This window comes from Emydura macquarii, unplaced genomic scaffold, assembly GCF_026122565.2.
Source record: "Emydura macquarii macquarii isolate MOO-44397 ecotype Brisbane River unplaced genomic scaffold, CSIRO-AGI_Emac_v2 contig_2171, whole genome shotgun sequence".
NCBI lineage: Eukaryota > Metazoa > Chordata > Testudines > Chelidae > Emydura > Emydura macquarii.
In genome coordinates, this window is record NW_027132308.1 from 635362 (window position 1) to 654586 (window position 19225).

A 19225-nucleotide genomic window follows, 5' to 3' on the forward strand; every position below is an offset into this window, starting at 1 on the left:
ATTCTTATAATGCTTATAATAAATTGACCTTCTCTCTTCCACATTCTATTTGCCTTATAATGTAATACTATGCTGACTCGATAGTGTAAATGTTAGGTTACAAGGAAAGAGTATGTTGAAGATAAGAGTTAACATTTAATCCAGCACATGTTAACATTAAATTTTGTGTTAGATTATAGGTAGAGAGAACTAAGATTATGTTTAGGATTATGGCTATACTTAGGACTGTGTGAAGCAGACAGTAAAATAATGTTTAACATTAGCATGACATTTTTACTAATGCCATTTCCCCCCTAGAATAGTTTGCTCATGGTAACATATTAGTTGCTTAGGTGGCTTTTTAAAATGTCAAGAATTGTTCTGAGCAACTGCCTCAACACATTGTATCCAATTTACAGAAAAAAAAAATTTTTTTTCAGAATTGTTATATAAATTAGTAAAAATGAGATTAGTAATTTTAGTGACTTGTTTGTTAAGAGTCATAATGCAGATCAAGATGATACTGTCAGGCTGGAGAGTACACTTATTTATGCTTTTCAGCTATGTGGAATTGGAATCAAACTATTTTCTAGAACAGTATTTGGTGGAGAAAAAAATGAGTAAATGGTACGCTTCAACAAGTAGTGATGAACTGTGTCTGACAAAATGTAGGGCCATCTGATAAACTGCATGTATTTTCTTTGGGACCTACTGTAGCTTTCCTAATATCTGAGCACCTTCAGACAGCTGCTGTTTCCTCCTTTTTTTAATTGTAGAATTTCCCCCAGAAAAACAGTAGTCAGAGGCCTTGGACAAGCAATAAACAATCCCAGACCACTGGCGACTTAATAGTGGGTACTATAGGCGTGATTCACCACTACACTACTCTTGCATAAAACTAGAACACCACAGTGATGCATAAAGCTCCATATTTCACAAGCCATCAAGGCTAGAAGTCCCCACATTTTTTCAATGATATTAAGCAGTTTCTAGTCGTGGCTCATTGTGAAATGATAGCTCTTAAAAGCACAATATTATGTGTGCAAGCTTTTAAAGTAATGTTCAGGTTTTTAAACTTGAACAGCCTTCCAAAGGTAGCAGAGGGGGCAAAAAGACCTAAATGGCTTCAAGATTGATCTTGGTAAGTTTATGGAAGGGATGGTATGATGAGACTGCCTACAATGGCATGTAGCTGATCCGCAACTGCTAGCAAAAAATATCTCCAACGGCCAGTGATGGGACACTAAATGGGGAGGGCTCTGAGTTACTATAGAGAATTCTTTCCGAGGTGTCTGGCTGGTGGGTCTTGCTTACATGCTCAGAGTCTAACTGATCACCATATTTGGGGTCAGGAAGGAATTTCTCCCCCGGTTAGATTGGCAAAGTCCCTGGGGGTTTTTCAGATTCCTCAGCAGCATGGGGCAGGAGTCACTTGCAAGCTAAAATTAGTGTAAATGGTGGATTCTCTGTAACTTGAAGTCTTTAAACCATGATTTGAGGACTTCAGTAACTCACCCAGAGGTTAGGGGTCTATTTCAGGAATGGATGGGTGAAGTTCTGTGGCCTGCAATGTGAAGGAGGTCAGACTAGATGATCATGATGGTCCCTTCCAACCTTAAAGTCTATGAGTATGTATACTTTTTCTCTCCTGTAAAGGTCTGCAGTGTTAGACTCATGATAACCACCATTAGAGCATCCTGATTTACGGGCTTGTAGGTAGGGTGACCATATATCCCAATTTTATAGGGACAGTCCTGATATTAGGGGCTTTGTCTTATATAAGCACCTATTACCTAGCACCGCCTGTCCTGATTTTACACAATTCCTATCTGGTCACCCTAGCTGTATGATATGAAAAATAGTACCAACAAAAATTTTAACACTATAAAATGTTTCTTAGCACTTTCCTTTAAATCATTAGACATGTACAAAATCCATCATCATGGTGTACAATAAAGGGAATTATACCAGGGCTTTAGGAGAAAGAACTTTTCAAAACCAGACTAAATTAAAGACAGATCAGGAAAGACACTGCTTATAAATTGAAGGAGAACTGTGATTGGCCTATAAAAATACTTGAGCTGTTCCTTTCAACTAATAGTTTGGAAAAATAGAAATAGGTAGTTTATATTACACTGTGCTTTTTTCCCCACATTTTCATAATACAACATATTGTGAAATAAAAACAAACACAAAATCAGCAGAAATCACAAATTTATTCATCCTTAAATATATCTGTCAGTCATTTACCATTATGGCAAGAAATATGTACACTGTGTCCCATGGTAAACTGCAGTGTTCCAAAATGACAGAAGATAAGTGTATACTTCAATTGTGGTGGAGAGAACGAGTCACAATTTCCTCACATCTTGGTGTGGAAGACAAACTGGATCTACAGTAATACGTCAACACCACATGCTATGTTAAAAGTATTAAAAAAAAAAAAAGAAAAAAAAAAAAGCCCTACACCTAATTTTGTTAAATTTAAATACACTTATACCACTTACAGCTGCTTCACAAAAAATTTAAGAAATTCATGAGAAAAAAATTAGGCCATTTTTTGTTTTTCACAGATCCCAATGGCAGGTTGATATGGCTTAACACATTTACTGTAGATGCTTATTTTAAATATATACTGTTTTAAATCATGTAATAATTATCAGAGAAGCTTAAATGCATCTACTGTACATCCACTAGTAACAACATCAAAGTGTAAAGGAACGCTTTTGATTTGTAATCAACACAGAAAGTAAAATTATACAAATTAGGAAGTTTTCCCATTTAAAAAATTTCAGGCTGCTGAGAGCTGTAAATTGTAATTGCTAAAAAGAACACAGATTGAGATATCATGCACTATACAGCGCTACAGAAAACAGTTAGCCCCACTGATAATAAAACAATGAACAAAATAAAAAAGAAACAAACAACCCCTGTATTTTTCTGTTAAAATGGGGATAGGAGGGAGAAGAAATCTAAATGCTTGCAAGAATATACATTCACAGCTATAAAATAGAAGCAAAAACAGTGCAGGTCACAAAGTATATGTTTTAAATTGACACCGAGAGCATTTCCTGCTTACTGTACAGGTGTATGCAGCAACAGGAAAAAAACCAGTAATGCTGCAATAGTAGTTGTCCCTAATAAATATTCTACACTGTGCAAAGATTTTAATAAGCCAAGAGCAAATGGAAAAAACCCCACCATTGTAAAGTGTTACAATATTATTAGAAAATTGGTATATTCATGATCATTTTCCAGAGCATCTGCTACAATGGAAAGTAAACAAACTCTTTATACTAAGCTTGTAAGGCCTAATATTTCTAGGTTATACTAATCACATATCTGGACTAGAGCATAAACAAAATAAAAGAATCTTCTAAAGCCTCCTTAATAAATTTACTGTACACCCTGAAAGTGATAAAAATCTATTTTGTTTTACCCTTTCACTTTAATCATCAAAAATTGTCTCTCACTCACTCTTCATTCCTCACAAATTTCAAATTTGCTCTTCTATCACCCAATATAAATTTTCAGTTAGCACTAGAAAGTAAAAGTAAAGACTTAAAAAAAGAAAGAAAAAATATAATTGACTAGCCAGAACAGTAAAAGTTAATTTTAAAGTGTTCAAGCCAGCAAATTATGCAATTTTTCCAGTTTACACACATTGAGTAATAACTAAAATGGCTTCAGCTAGTACCAAGCCAACATATTCTTGCTTCCACATTCATCAGTGATCTTATCCTTCTTTGTGTCATAACAAAACTATTCTTCAGGAGCAAAGCTGTCATTGAAAATCTCATCCATTTCTACTATGACCAAAGCAAAACCCAGTGGTCTTGGAAACGAAGCCAAAAAACAGTTGTTAAAAACAAAATTAAAACATGTACTTTTTTTTTCCTTTTTACAAACATAATCATTTTAAAATTATTTGTTAAAACTTAGCATTAATAGAGAAAAACGAAAAGTGGACTATGTATCTACTACTGTACTCTGATTTTTTTTTTTTTGCTTTGCCATTTTCAATTTGCATGGAACATCCTCTTCACTGAAGTGTAAACAAAATGTACAGATGGAATATACAACAAAATGATGCATCACAAATGCATTACATGTAGAACCGTCACAGCTTCATGCACTCAGAAACATGCATGAAGAGAAGAATAGGATGGCCCACATGGTAACCAATCAGGTGCATTGAGTACGGAGAATGCAAGAGTGGCATCGTTGACTTTAGCTAGGAGGAGGAAAAAACCCCAATGTTGCTGTTATTGACTTAGCAATATCACCACTTTATGTAGCGTTAGGAGAGTACTATAAAGTCTTCCCCAAACAATATACAACCTTGCAGGGTAATGCTTTGAAAAGCAAACAAACAAGTAGGCACTTATATTGTTCTTTTCTCTTCAAATCACTTTATAAACACCAATTAACCTTCACTACATGCCAGGAGGCTGGTTAATAGTATCCTTACATTAGAGAATGGGAAACTCAGGCAGAAAGCTTTAATGACATGCCTAAGTCCATGGAAGAGGCCAAGTTCAGAATTGAGCATCAGTCAGTTCAAAGAGCATCTAAGTTGTGGTAATTTACAACACTTTGACACCCTCAATGGCCATATTACACAAATTTATACTGACTGACAGATTCACATGCAACTTACCAATTTATCATTTACATCTCCACCTTTGAATTTGGCCCAGTAAGTTGTGAATATCAAGGAGTCTGAGCTGATGTCATCATTCACATGCAGAGGGGCCAGAAAATGTGGATAAGAGGAAAAGAAACTAACAGGAATGTGTACGAATATTAAAGTAGGCCGCTCAATATTATGAATATCATTATTTTTTATTTGTATTATCATAGTGCCTAGGAGCCCTAGTAATGCACCAGATGCTAGGTGCTATACAATCACAAAACAAAAACCTTACTTAAATCTTCTTCTGGCTCCTCCGTATGTAACTTATAACAACTTAGATTCTCTTATACACTGATAAGTGGGTACAAGGGAATCTAGTGAAGTATTATATCATGTCTGAATTTGGCCTTGGGAATCAGTTTCAGACCCAGTAGTCCCGTGGCTGCTAATTCTATGCTGAGACCAGCAGACTTTTGTGTGTGTGTGTGTGTGTGTGTGTGTGTGTGTGTGTGTGTGTTTTCAGTAGTTCTGTTAAAATAACAAATTTGTAAGAATACTGAACACAGAGCAAGTTAAACAGAGATAATATCTCATCAAACATATCACTTAAGTAGATACAAGCTGTGGAACAGATGGAAATCAAAGCTTTTCAGTAACTTTTCTTGATTCACAGTTAAAAAATAATGTGGGCATTTTATGAACAAAATAAATTCATGTCAAAGGGAAACATCCCTAGAGGCTCAGTTCTGGCCTCAGATTTATGTGCATTCATCACTGCAGTTTTGAAAAATCAGCTGTTGTGCTTGCCCAAGCTGTTTTGACATGATCCAGAGAAACATATACACACAAAGGTAGAAGATAATAGCTATGATTGCTTTTGTAATTTTACCGTATTTGAAATCTTTCTTAAGCCAGTGTGAGTACGAGTTACTATTTATTACAAACGTTTGTTAATGAATGGAGCATATAACATTAATAAATATCCCTATAATGAAATCTCTATATTTGATGATGTGCAAATTTTGAATCCAAGAAATACAAGGTTAATTGCCAGTAACTGATGTTCTTCGAGATGTGTTGCTCATGTCCATTCCACTATACATGTGTGCACACCTCCGTGCATGGTTGCCTGGAACTTTTAACCCCTTAGGGCAACTCCAGCGCCCCCTGGAGCCCCACACACATGCCACTGTATATGAGGTGCTGCTGGCCCTATGCCCCCTCAGTCCCTTCTTTCTGCCAACTCCGGCAGCGGAGACAAGGGGTGGGTTGTGGAATGGACATGAGCAACACATCTCGAAGAACATCAGTTACTGGCAAGTAACCTTGTTTTCTTCTTCAAGTGCTTGCTCATGTCCATTCCACGATAGGTGATTAACAAGCAATACCTTTGGAGGTGGGTCGGAGTTACCGATAAGCTGCCCTCAGCACCACTCTGCTGAATCCCGCGTCCTCTCTTGCCTATTGGACAATGGCGTAGTGGGATGTGACGGTATGCACCGACGACCAGGTGGCAGCTTTGCAGATGTCCTGCAGGGACACTCTCTCCAGGAAGGCAGTAGATGAGGCTTGAGCTCTGGTTGAGTGCACTGTGATGGTTCCCGGAAGCGGCACCTTTGCCTGCTCGTAGCAGAACTTGATGCATGATGTAATCCACAAGAAGATGCACTGGGTGGAGACAGGTGAGCCTTTCATCTGGTTGGCCACTGTGATGAAGAGCTGTGCCGATTTCCAGAACGGCTTTGTCCGCTCGATGTAGAAGGCAAGTGCTCGTCTCACGTCCAGTGAATGCCATCTCCTCTCCTCCTCCAAACGGTGAGGTTTGGGAAAAAACGGGGAGAAAAATATCTTGGTTACAATGAAATTGGGAAACCACCTTGGGCAGGAAGGCTGGATGCGGCCGCAACTGAACCTTATCCTTATAGAATACTGTGTAAGGCGGCTCCAAGGTCAAGGCCCTGATCTCGGAGACCCTCCTAGCTGAGGTAATGGCCATCAGGAAGGCTACCTTCCATGAAAGCATGAGCAAAGGGCATGAAGCCATAGGTTCAAAGTGTGCCCCATGAGTCTTGACAGGACCAGATTGAGATCCCAGGGAGGCACGGACCTGTGGATAAAGCCTCTCCACCCCTTTGAGGAACCTGACCAACACGGGATGGGAGAACAGCGATCTCCCCTCTAGCGGCTGATGGAAGGCCGAAATGGCCGCCAGGTGAACCTTCAGCGAGGCCAGCGCCAGACCCTGGAGCTTTAGCTGGAGCAGGTACTCCAGGATTGCCTGTATAGGCAAGAGGCTGGGCGGAATACCCTGGGACGCCGCTCAACAGGTAAACCGTCTCCAGTTAGCCCGATACACGACCTGTGTAGAAGGCTTCCTGCTGCCAAGCAGGACTTGTTGGATCTACACCGAGCAGGCTCTCTCTCCCTCCGTCAGCCACAGAGCCTCCAGACTGTGAGGGAATCCAGGTCCAGGTGCAACAGGAGACCATGGTCCTCGGGAGCTCCAGGGGTGGGGCGATCAAAAGGTCCAGCAGCATGCTGAACCAATGCTGTCTCAACCAGGCCAGAGCAATGACTATAAGGTTCACCCTGTCCCTCTTTATTTTCAGCAGGACCTTGGGTAGGAGCAGAATGGGCGGGAATGCATACATGAGGGCCCCCATCCAGTCCATGAAGAACGCGTCGGAGATTGACCCAGTCTCGCGACCCCGGAGAAAGCAGAATCTCAGACACTTCGTGTTTCAGGCCCATGCGAATAGGTCCAGTTGGGGAATGCCCCACTTTTGGAAGATCATAGCCACCACCTCTGGGTGCAACGAACAGTCATGGCGGGGTAGAAACGACCTGCTGAGGTGATCCGCCTCGTCATTCTTCACTCCTGGGAGGTGAGAGGCAGTCAACTGGAAATTGTGCTTCATGGCAAAGTCCCACAGATGGATAGCTTCCTCGCAGAGGGCCGAGGAGCACGCTTCCCCCTGCCTGTTTATGTAAAACATAGCTGCGGTGTTGTCCGTCAGCACCTGCACCACTCTGCCTGACAGGAATCGGAGGAACACCTTGCACGCTAGGCGAATGACCCTCAGCTCCTTCACGTTGATGTGCAGGAGCCTCTCCTCCCCCGACCAGAGCCCCTGAGTGCCTAGGTTGGCGCTAATGTGGGCTTCCCATCCTACGTCTGACGCATTGGAAATTAGGGTGACCGACGGGATCAGTTCCCTGAACAGAACACCCTTCAACTTTGCCCTGGGAGTCCACCACCAGTTCAGGGAGGCTAAGACGGGCGGGGGAACTGTGACCACCCAAGTCCAATGGATGTCTGCTTGGCACATATACCGAGGCCAACCACGCCTGAAGCTGCTGAGCCTCAGGCAAGCTAGTCTCACTACGTACGTGCAGGCTGCCATGTGGCCTAATAGCTGTAGGCAGTGCCTGGCTGTTGTCATGGGGCATCGGTGCAGCTGGGAGATGATAAAGACCATCGCTTTGAAACGTGACTGAGGCAGGAAGGCTCTGGCCTGGGAAGCATCCAGGGTGGCCCCAATGAATTCTATGTGTTGCACTGGAGTTAGTGTGGACTTCTGCTCGTTTATGAGCAATCCCAGCCTGCTGCATGTGGAGCAAGTGAGGGTCATGCTCTCTTGCACTTGGGACCTGGACCTGCCCGTGATCAGCCAATCGTCTAGGTAAGGAAAAATCTGCACACCCTTTCATCTCAGGTGGGCAGCAGCCAATACCGCCATGCACTTGTGAACACCCTTGGAGCCGAAGATAGGCCAAAGGGTAGGGCTGTAAACTGGTAGTGGGAGCCAGCCATCGTGAAATGGCCTGTGGCTGGGGAGGAAAGACACATGAAAGTATGCATCCTTGAGGTCGAGGGTGTCATACCAGTCTCCTGGATACAGGGAAGGGATTATGGAGGCTAGGGAGACCATGCGAAACCTGAGTTGTTTGACGTATTTGTTTAGACAACACAGGTCTAATATGGGTCTCAGACCCCCGTTCGCCTTGGGGATGAAGAAGTACCTTGAATAGAATCCCTTCCCCCTTCTGCCATGAGGGACCATTTCCACCGCTCCTATGTTGAGGAGGGTGTCCACCTCCTGCAAGAGAAGTTGCTCGTGAGAGGGGTCCCTGAAGGGGGGCGGAGGGGCAGGGTTGTTGGGGGGGGGCGGTAGATGTAAACTGTAGGGCATAGCCCCCTGAGACTATCCCAAGGACCCAATGATCTGAAGTGATCTTTGCCTATTTGGGATAGAAGGGCCTTAACCTGTTTAGGAAGGGGCGGGGTGGATCCAGGAGAGCAGTCGAGACACTACCCTCGAGTGCACCATCAAAATTGTCTCCTCTGGTTGCCTGACCTCCTGGGGGGCCTCTGCTGGGGAGCTAAGGACGATCTGGGGGGCTGATTTCTCCTTCTAAACCCCCTATTCCTATCCCTATTTCTATAGGGTTGAAAAGGCCTGGGCGGAGGCCTTGGCTGCTACTGCACCTGGGGCCATAACTGATGCCTGGAAAGCTGGGGCGTGTACAGACCCAGAAGCGAAGCGTGGCCCTGGAGTCCTTCAGACTGCAACTTCGCATCAGTCTGGTCAGATAATAGGGCCAATCCATCAAAGGGGAGGTCCTGAATAGACTGTTGCACCTCCTGGGACAGGACCGAGGACTGCAGCCACGAGCACCTTCTCATACAGATGGCGGAAGCTATGGCCCTGCCCGCCAAGTCAGCAGTGTCACAGGATGTCTGGAGCACTGCCCTAGCTACCTGTGGTTCCTTCCTCCACGATGGTGCTAAAGTCTGCAGCCTGGTCCTGGGGCAGGGCCTCAGCGAACTGCCTGAGGGAGTCCCACAGGTTTAAATTATATCTACTCAGGAGGGCCTGATGGTTGGCAATCTTGAACTGCAGGCTTGCTGTGGAATAAATCTTTCTCCCAGACAAGTCCAGCTTCTTATTGTCTTTGTTCTTGGGAGTTGACCCTGGCTGACCTTGCCTGTCTTGCTGGTTAGCCACATCTACCATCAGGGTTCCCAGGGCGGGGTGAGTGAACAAATACTCAAACCTTTCGGCTAGGACACAGTATTTTTTCTCGGCCACCTTTGATGTAGGGGCGACCAAGGAAGGGGTTTGCCAGAGGGCCTTTACAATCTTAAGGACCCTTTCGTGGACTGGGAGGGCCACTCTCGCTGGGGCAGCCGCCGCCAGAACATTAAAGAGGCTATTTTCGGCTTCTTCTAACTCCTTCACCTCCAGCCCCAAGTTGGAGGCCACCCTCTTGAGCAGCTCCTGGTGAGCCCTGAAATTCTCCAGTGACACTGAGTGGTCTCGGGAGACTGCCTCATCTGGTGAGGAGGAAGAGGACTGCCGAGGCACGTCCTATGGGTGCGCCCCCTCCTGGCGAAGAGTTGCACCCACTGAGGGTCACTCCATGGGGTCCGACTCCTCGTCCGAGGAGTGGTATCTGTGGGCCTTCTCCTGTGCCGGAGGCACGGACTGCACCCCCGATGACATAATGGAGCCCCATGGGGCCATAAAGCCATTGTTGCGGCCATTGACCCTGGGGCCAACCTGTGACGCTCTGTGGAGGTGTTGGCTGTCCCGACGACTGCCCCCCCGGAAGACTCCGAGCCAGTGGACCGGTGGTGCCATGTACATCCTCAGTCTCGGGCGCCCTTCCGTGCCGAGGACTGCCCTCTCAATGCCTCTGACCTGGAGTACGATGAGGACTGCCTCCGTCACCACAAGCGGTGCCAACGAATGGAGGTGCACTCCTAAGAGCTAGAGGTACCAGAGCATCGTCTTGGTACCGATGATTTCCGCTGCCTCTTGCCTTGTGGCCCTGCACACACCTTCAGTGTGGAGCCGGACTCTGGTGACTGGGTTCCATGTTGTGGACTGCATGGTACCGGGTCCTCCAATGGCGACCGGGTTTTGCGCTGTCTAGGTATGGGCGAACTCCTCGGTGCTGGGGATCTGGAACGGGAGCTGTCCGAGTGCCGCCTGGCAGACCTCGACTGGTACCGCTTCCTGACATGCACTGCTTCTGTCCTGTGCCGGAGCGGGTCGGCTTGACGCCGCCAATCTGGAGCAACTACTGGTGGCGGGGGGGGGGAGGGGCAGGCGGCGGCGGAGGTGGCTAGGCAAGGCCAACAAGGCTTTTGCCGCCTGAAAAGCCTCTGGTGTCAGCGGCGTCGGCAGGGGCACTCTCCCACTCCCCGGAGTCGGGAGAGGCTCCCTGACAGGAGATGCAGGCACCGGAGAAAATCGACAGGTCAGGTCCAGTGCATCTCCGTACTTGACCCTGCCTGTACTGATGGCGCAGGGGAGTGTCCGCGGTCCACACGCTGCTTTTTCCTCTTTGGTGCCAGTGATGTTGCGTGGAGCAGAGCCAAGGCTGGTGCCGGCAGTGCGCTCTGCACCGAGGTCATGCTTGGTGCTGAGGTGGTGCGGCCTGGCGTGGATGCCTCCATCAATAGGGCTTTTAACCGGATCTCTCGGTCCTTCTGAGTCCTCGGTTTAAAAGCCGTGCAGATCTTGCACTCGTCTTTTCTGTGTGCCTCCCCCAAGCACTTAGGCAGCGGTTGTGGAAGTCGCTGAGCGGGAAGGCCTTCCAGCTGAGGCACATGGCTTGAAGCCTGGCGACCGGGGCATGGCCTGGCCGCCCTAAGTCCCCGCAGGGACTTGCCTTATCTAACTACACTTAACAACTACTTAACTAACTAAAACTAACTTTAGAATATTAAACGAGTCCAAACAAGGGGAATAGCACTTGCTGCGAGCAAGGCTAGTTCCAGCAACCGTCATGGGCAGAAAGAAGGAACTGGGGGGGCGTAGGGCTGGCAGCGCCTCATATACTGTGGCATGTGCGCAGGGCTCCAGGGGGTGCCGGAGCCGGCCCTATGGGATCTGCTAAGGGGAAAAAAGGGGTAACCATGCTGGCAGCGCCTCATATACTGTGGCATGTGCGCAGGGCTCCAGGGGGTGCCGGAGCCGGCCCTATGGGATCTGCTAAGGGGAAAAAAGTTCTGGGTAACCATGCATGGAGGCGTGCACACACCTATAGTGGAATGGACATGAGCAAGCACTCAAAAATAAATAAATAATGAGGATATGGTTATGTGGAATTCCATCTTTGTGAGGCTCCAGAATGGAGGTATTTTTGAACAACTATTTTCTCTGTGAGAATTGATGGTCAATTCCAAGACCTTATAAAAGACAATCATAAAGGTTTTCAAAAAGTGATTCCTATTTGCTGATACTGAGATGCTTAATCCAGAGATTTACTGAAGTAACCTGCACTGGTACAAGCCCTACTTTGTACAGGGGCAGTGCGTCTACGTTAGCGGTAGAGTAACCATCTCAGCTAAGTTACACTGGGGCAAACTTCCTTAATGCAGAGTAGGCCTAAAATTAAAATGCTTTAAACTCTTCAGGGCAGGAACTGTCTCTTATAATGTGCATATACAATACCGTAATAGCACAGTGAAGTCCTAAATTTAAATGGGCGTGATTGTAAACAAATAATAACAATTATTACAAATATTTGCACTAATACTGTATGCATACTGAATTATTAAACTGACTTTGCAGAAATGACAGTGCAGAAATTACACTGCAATTGTACTATCAAGAGTATGAAAGTTTTATAGAGTTTAAGGCCAGAAGGGACCTTTAGATCATCTAGCCTGACCTCCTACATTACATAGGCCATAGGATATTCTCCAGTTACCCTGTGGTTAATACTGTTTAGATAGATTTCTTACTTGATGGGTACTGTTGGTGACCCTGAACGGTGAAAATGAACATTCTGCCATTTGCCATCACGGCGGTGCCAGACGCGCGTCTCCTCTGACTGCATAGTCTTTGGCATTCCACTTCCATCCATGTACTGCGTCAGCCGTATATATGCAATGCAGGCAGCATCATCGCCGACAAGATGGACATGGGGATTGAGGATAATAGTGTGGATTGGCTTATTACTCTTGGACAAAGCTATGGGGGAAAACAGATATGCACAAAATCATTTTTTTCCAAGTAAATCAACAAAGTTAGCCAAGTTTCTCAGTACTTAGAACAGTGTGTAAATATATCAAGATTAGAAGCATCTAAATAATAAACACTGTTTTATTGAAAAGTGAGCAAATTAGCAGAGTTGCAGTAGTGGGAGGGGAGTGGCAGTAGAGAGATGAAGCACGTTCTCCTCTCCTATCTGAAAAACATTCTAAAATAACAGTGGTCTATACTAATGTACCAAATAAATTACAATAATTGTCTGGTTTTTTATCCCGATCAGTCTCAGGATTTCTTGCATAATAAAGATATGAAAGAAGGCTTTATAATTATGTTGTTCCCTTTCCTTTGATCTACAAATGAGGTCATGGGATGAATCTCATTAGTTAACTCCTGAGCTCTGCTCATAGTAATATATTTGCGTTATTCCTATCTCTGATCCCTGCTGGCTATTAATTTCCTTCTTTTATTTTTTTTAGATGGAATTTCTTATTTCTGATGTGCTAACTTTGTTGAAATGATCTATTCAAAGTCTTTGGCCAGATTTCAACATGATTATCATCCAAAGTGATCTTGATTAGTTTTATATGTTTTGTTTGGTGGTTCCACTGTAGTAATGCAAGCTGTTACTAAATGCTTTATTTATGTGACTATACTTCTCTGTACTTTAGAAAAAGACATTTAAAAACAGAATTATTTGGTGTGACAGACTGTGGATCTGTGTGTGTCATACTGTGAACTCCATGTTGTTTTGTGACCCAAGTTTGTTTCAGGGGCTCTACTTTGCACGGTAGTATCCATTTTGTAACTGGGACTTGACTTCTAGTGGAAAGACTATGGGTGAGAAGTTGTGACAAAGCAATCAAAAGCCATCAATGTTGAATGCATTTTCTCTATGGAACAATGGGTTTTCTACTCGTAAAACCATTATTTTTGAAGGTCTCTCTACACAGAAGCTGATGTGGGGAGAGTAGGTGGTGGAGCATGAGCTTTCCTCAGTGGAAGCACACAGGCAACAAAAGGGCCAGAGACTGATTTTAAAAGGTAACCGCTTCTCCAAGCAAAGAGTCAGTCTCCTGCTGCATGCCAGAAGAAAAGGGTGAAAGGAAAGACAAAGCAGGAAGGGCTCCATAGTCTATGGACACAGACTTCATACTCAAAGTGGGGAGATCAGACTTAAGAGGAGTACATGCAGGACTATTTGTTTTTTCCCAAAGATCTATAACTCTCTTGTGCTGTTTAAGAGCAAAATGCCTATGGTTAACAAATCCCTTTGCTAAGCCTTTGTTCCTTCCACACTGTCCCTGAAGGAGTTAATAAAGAAACCAGAGCTCCCACAGCCAAGTGGATGGTGGGGGAATGTGACTAAGCACTAGGGAGCCTGGGTGGGTGGTATTCTAGGGTCTAAGGCAGCTGGACTCCAGGGTCCCATTGTCCAAGAAGAGTGTCAGACATGGGGTCTGCACTTGGCAATGTGCCTGAGAGACCCAGAATTAGGAACAGTGACCAGTCACTACCCTGGGGTTTAGAAGTATGTGGGATTCTGCAGTTTGATCCATGTGCAACAGACTGATATCTGTTTACAGAAGATACAGGTTGTGATGTAGTGCTAAGAAAAAAAGACGGTTACTTACCTTGTAATTGTTGTTCTTTGAGATGTGTGGCTCATGTCCATTCCATTCTAGGGTGTGCACCCCTCCGTCCACAGTTACCGGAATTTTTTTCCCCTTAGCAGTAACGGTAGGGCCAGCTCTGGCGCCCTCTGGAGTCCCGCGCATATGCCACAGTATAACAGGTGCCACTGGCCCTACATCCCCTCAGTACCTTCTTGCCGTCAACTCCGACAGTGGGGACAGGGGTCGGGTAATGTAATGGACATGAACAACACATCTCGAAGAACAACAGTTACAAGGTAAGTAACTGTCTTTTCTTCTTCCAGTGCTTGGCTCATGTCGATTCCATTCTAGGTAACTCACAAGCAGTACCTTGGAGGTGGGCCCGGAGTTCACAGATGAGCTGCCTGCAGCACTGCTCTGCCAAAACCGGCGTCATCCCACGCCTGCTGGATGATGGCATGGTGGGACGTAAAGGTGTGTACCGATGACCAAGTGGCAGCCCTACAGATGTCCTGCACAGGTACCTGTGCCAGAAAAGCCTCCATGGAAGCTTGGTTCTGGTGGAGTGGGCTGTGACGACACCTGGTAGAAGCACCTTCACCTGCTCGTAAAAAAACTTGATGCAAGAAGTTATCCAGGAGGAAATGCACTGGGCGGAGACAGGTAAGCCTTTCATCCTATCCTCCACTGCAACAAAAAGTTGCATAGTCTTCCGGAATGACTTATGTGTTCAATGTAGAAAGCTAATGCCTGCCTAACGTCAAGCGTATGCCACCTCCGTTCTTCCTCCAAGCCATACGGCTTTGGAAAGAACACTGTAAGAAATATATCCTGGTTACAATGAAATTGAGACATTACTTTGGGTAAGAAAGCAGGATTAGGCCGCAGCTGGACCTTGTCCTTATAGAAGGTTGTATATGGTGGTTCTGAGGAAGTGCCCTAATCTTAGAGACTCTTTTTGCTGAGGTAATCGCTACTAGAAAGGATACCTTCCAGGAGAGCAACAGCAATGGACAGGTAGCCAAAAGCTCGAAGGGGGGACCTGTGAGCCTAGACAGAACTAGGTTTAGATCCCAAAGGGGCATCAGGTCTCGAACCTGAGGGTAGAGCCTCTCTATTCTGTTCAGGAACCTGACCGTCATGGAATGGGGAAAAAATGATTTCCCATCTATTGGAGGGTGAAAGGCTGAGATGGATGCCAGGTGGACCCTCAATGAGGCAAGAGCTAGTCCTTGAAAGTTTAAGGTGTAATAAGTAATCTAGAATAGCCTGAATCAATGAGTGTTCAGGCAGAATTTCTTGGGACATTGCCAAGCAGGTGAACCTTTTCCACTTGGCCAGATACGAGCATGGGTGGAAGGCTTCCTACTGTCCATCAGAATCTGCTGAACCTGCGACGAACATGCCTGTTCCTCCGGGTTCAGCCATGAAGTCTCCACGTCTTCAGATACAGGGACTCTAAATCTTGGTGCAGCAGTCAACCCAGGTCCTGGGAGAGATTGTACCACCAGGGCAACTCCAACAGGGCCGGGGGGAGGGGCAGGCAATTGACACTTCCAGCAGCATGCTGAACCAATGCTGGTGGGGCTATGCCAGCATGACCAGGATAATATTCGCTCTCTTCCTCTTGATTTTCTGTGTGTTCTGAACTCTGTGCAGCAGCAGAATGGGCGGGAATGCATACATCAGAACCTCCATCCATTGTAAGAGAAAGGCTTCAGATAGCGACCCCTCTTCGAGCCTGTGGAGAGAACAGAACTGGAGACATTTTTTGTTCTGTCTGGATGCAAACAGGTCCACTTGGGGAGAACCCCACCTCTGGAAGATCATAGCGGCCACCCACGGGTAGAGCGACCACTCGTAGTGAGGTAAGAAGGACCTGCTGAGGTGGTCTGCTGCGTCATTCTTGATGCCTGGGAGGTGAGAGGCTATAAGGAGAAAATCGTGGCTCAATGCAAGATTCCAAAGACACACTGCCTCCCTGCAAAAGGCCAGTGAGCGGGCCCACCCTTGCCTATTGATATGGTACATTGCAGCAGTGTTGTCTGTCAGAATCTGAACTACCTTGCCCAAGATGAAGGGAAGGAACACCCCGCAAGCCAGGTGTGTCACCCGTAACTCTCTTACATTTATGTGTATCTCTTGCTCCTCCTGCGACCAAAACCCTTTTGGAGCTGATATGGGCCCTCGACCCCAAATCCGAAGCGTCCGACACCAATGTGATCGAGGGGGCTAGTTCCTTGAATGGCATGCCCTGCAGTACTGAGCGAGGGTCCTGCCACCATCCCAGTGAGGACAGGATGTGTGGGGGGGAACCGTGACCACTCGGTCCAAGGAATGTCTGCTTGGGGCATACATCGAGGCCAGCCTGAGACCTAGGCGTGCAAGCTTTACTACGTATGTGCAAGACGTCATATGGCCCAGCAGCTGCAGACAAGAGCTGGCTGTTCTGATGGGACACTCGTGAAGGTGAGTAATAATGCCTAACATGGCTTTGAAGTGAGGCTGCGGCAGAAATGCCCTGGCCTGCATGGAGTCCAGAACTGCTCCAATGAATTCTATGCTGCACCGGCATTAATGTTGATTTCTGTTCATCCATCTACAGACCCAAACGGCGACAGGTAATACATGCAAAGTTTAGGCTGCTTCAGACCTGGGACTGAGATCTGCCCTTGATCAGCCAGTCGTATATCTGCACGCCCTGGCGCATTAAGTGCTTAGCCATCACCGCCATGCACTCTGCAAACACTCTTGGGGAAGAAGAGAGGCCAAAGGGTAATGCCATAAACTGGTAGTGGGAGTGGGCCATGATGGAGCAGAGAAACTGTCTGTGGCCAGGAAAGATTGTGATGTGGAAGTATGAGTCCTTTAGGTCGAGGGCGCATAACAGTCTCCTGGATCCAAGGAAGGGATGATGGAGGCTAGGGAGACCATGTGGAACTTCAGTCTCTTGAGATATTTATTGAGACGACGCAGGTCTGGAATGGGCCTGAAATCCCCTTTTGCCTTGGGAAAGGAAGGAGGCAAAGGCAGGGCCATCAGACTCCTCACCGCCTTGAACACTTCCAGTGTCGATGGCACCGTAATCTGAAGAGGCCCCCTTCCGCTCCCAGGAGTCGGGGATTGCTCTCTTGTCGGGGTCGCACTTCTGGGCGGCAATCCTGTCTCCTGCAGACCCTCAGCCAATTGGTTTGGTACAGGTCCCATGCTCGACTCTACTTCCCTGGACTTTTTCAGTGCGGGGGAGCGGTCTCTATCTGAATGCTGCTTCCTCTGTTTCTTCCTTGACGGGGAAGAGGAAGAGATCTGGTGCCATGGTGGGGGCAGTGCTGACTAAGCGCTTTGCCCCAGTGCGATGCGTGGCATCGAGTAGATTGTGCCGGCTTGAAGGCTGGTCTCAGCACTGCCTCCATGAGCAAGGCCTTCAGGCGGATTTCCCTCTCCTTTTGGGTCCATGGCCTGAAAGCCTTACAGGTCTTGCATTTCTTCCTGTGAGTTTCCCCCAGGAACTTTAGACAACTGTCATGAGGGTCACTAAGAGGAAATGGCTTGCTGCAGGAGGTGCAGGGCTTGAAACCCAGAGACCAGGTCATGCCCTACTCCAGCAGGGACTACCGCCAACTTAACTATCAACTATTTACAAATACTTAACTAACAAAGAACATATAACAATAAGCAACTAGCTAACACTGCTTTAGGGTACTAAAGGAGCACTTACAAAAGCAAGCAGAACAATTCCAGCAACCATCATGGGCGGTAAGAAGGAACTGAGGGGGCGTAGGGCCAGTGGTGCCTGTTATACTGCGGCATGTGTGTGGGATTCCAGGGGGCACCGGAGCCAGTCCTACAGGTACTGCTAAGGGGAAAAAAATTCCGGGTAACCATGCACACACCCTAGAATGGAATGGACATGAGCAAGCAGTTGAACAACAACAAAATCCTGAAATCTCACTGTTCCCACCAATATTGCTACCGGGCCCAGCCCCCATTTCTGCACAGGTACCAGTCTGTTGTGAGTGGATCTAACCACAGGATCCCATGTGCATCGAAGTGCTTCTGGCATGCTGTCCTTTTTGCTTCACTCCTGTTATGGAGATAAGGGAGATGCAGCTGCTTACTCCAGAGTCCGTTCCTTTCCAGTCCTGCCTGTCTCCTTTCCAGCTGGGTAGAGGCGGCTGAGTTAAACCCACCCAGACTGGGAAAACTGCTCTCTGTCCACAGAGCTGGCCAAGCTCCACAACTAAACCCTAAATAAGAAGAGAGCAGGAGCCACAGATGCTTCCTTTTGTCTCTCACTTTTCTCAGCCTAACTTTCTAACCTGTGGGGGGCATACACCTCGGAAAGGGAGTGGAGCTAAGAGGACAATCTCTCCCAGAATCAAACACAGCTCTGAGACACAGCTAGGAATTTGATGGACACATTATTGAGCTGCACTGTTAGTCTACAAACTTGAAGTCAAGTATGGAAATTCCCTCCAAAAAGTTGTGCAGCAGGGCATATCTAGCTGAGCCATGGGCCACGGGTTGGGGGTGAGGGGTGGAGGAGGGGAACTGGAGAGAACTTCAGGGGACAGGACATTCCTCTGTCACCAGTGACTGACAGGTCTGATTCTGCCCCTGAGCTGCAAGCAGGCTGAAGTATCCATTGTACAGGGTCTGTAGACCTTAGCACTAAGAAGAAAATGCTAAATGCTTGCAGGTCTCGTTTTCAAAACAGGTTAGACAGTAACACTGAGGAAGTAACCTGAATCCTTACCCAGGACATTTTACTAGATAAACAACAACAACAAAAAATGCCACCCAGAGTCCTTGCCAACTCTTATGTTTCTAGATGCCCATTGCCACACCCAGCATCTTCCATCTGAGTTAGTAGGATAACAACATTTTGCATTAGTAGTTTTCATTTTACCGTCCATTCATTTCACATTCTTTAGTCCTCACATCACTCATGTCAGATTTGTTACATTTCATTAATATCTGTACAGAGG

General features: G+C 46.4%; 1 protein-coding gene across 15 annotated transcripts in view; it reads right to left on the reverse strand.

Moving 5' to 3' along the window:
• Positions 1 to 2176: 2176 nt before the first annotated feature.
• The window catches only part of CAMK2D (calcium/calmodulin dependent protein kinase II delta), a 251327-nt gene continuing 234278 nt past the window's right edge, over positions 2177 to 19225 (reverse strand). For 10 of the 15 annotated variants that reach the window (XM_067558674.1, XM_067558675.1, XM_067558673.1 and 7 more), the window contains one exon: positions 12371 to 12603. In XM_067558674.1, coding sequence (XP_067414775.1) covers positions 12371 to 12603 — 233 coding nt within the window. Of the gene's footprint in view, positions 4214 to 12370; positions 12604 to 19225 lie in introns of those variants that run through there. The other 5 variants (XM_067558664.1, XM_067558663.1, XM_067558659.1 and 2 more) reach the window with 1 other exon arrangement.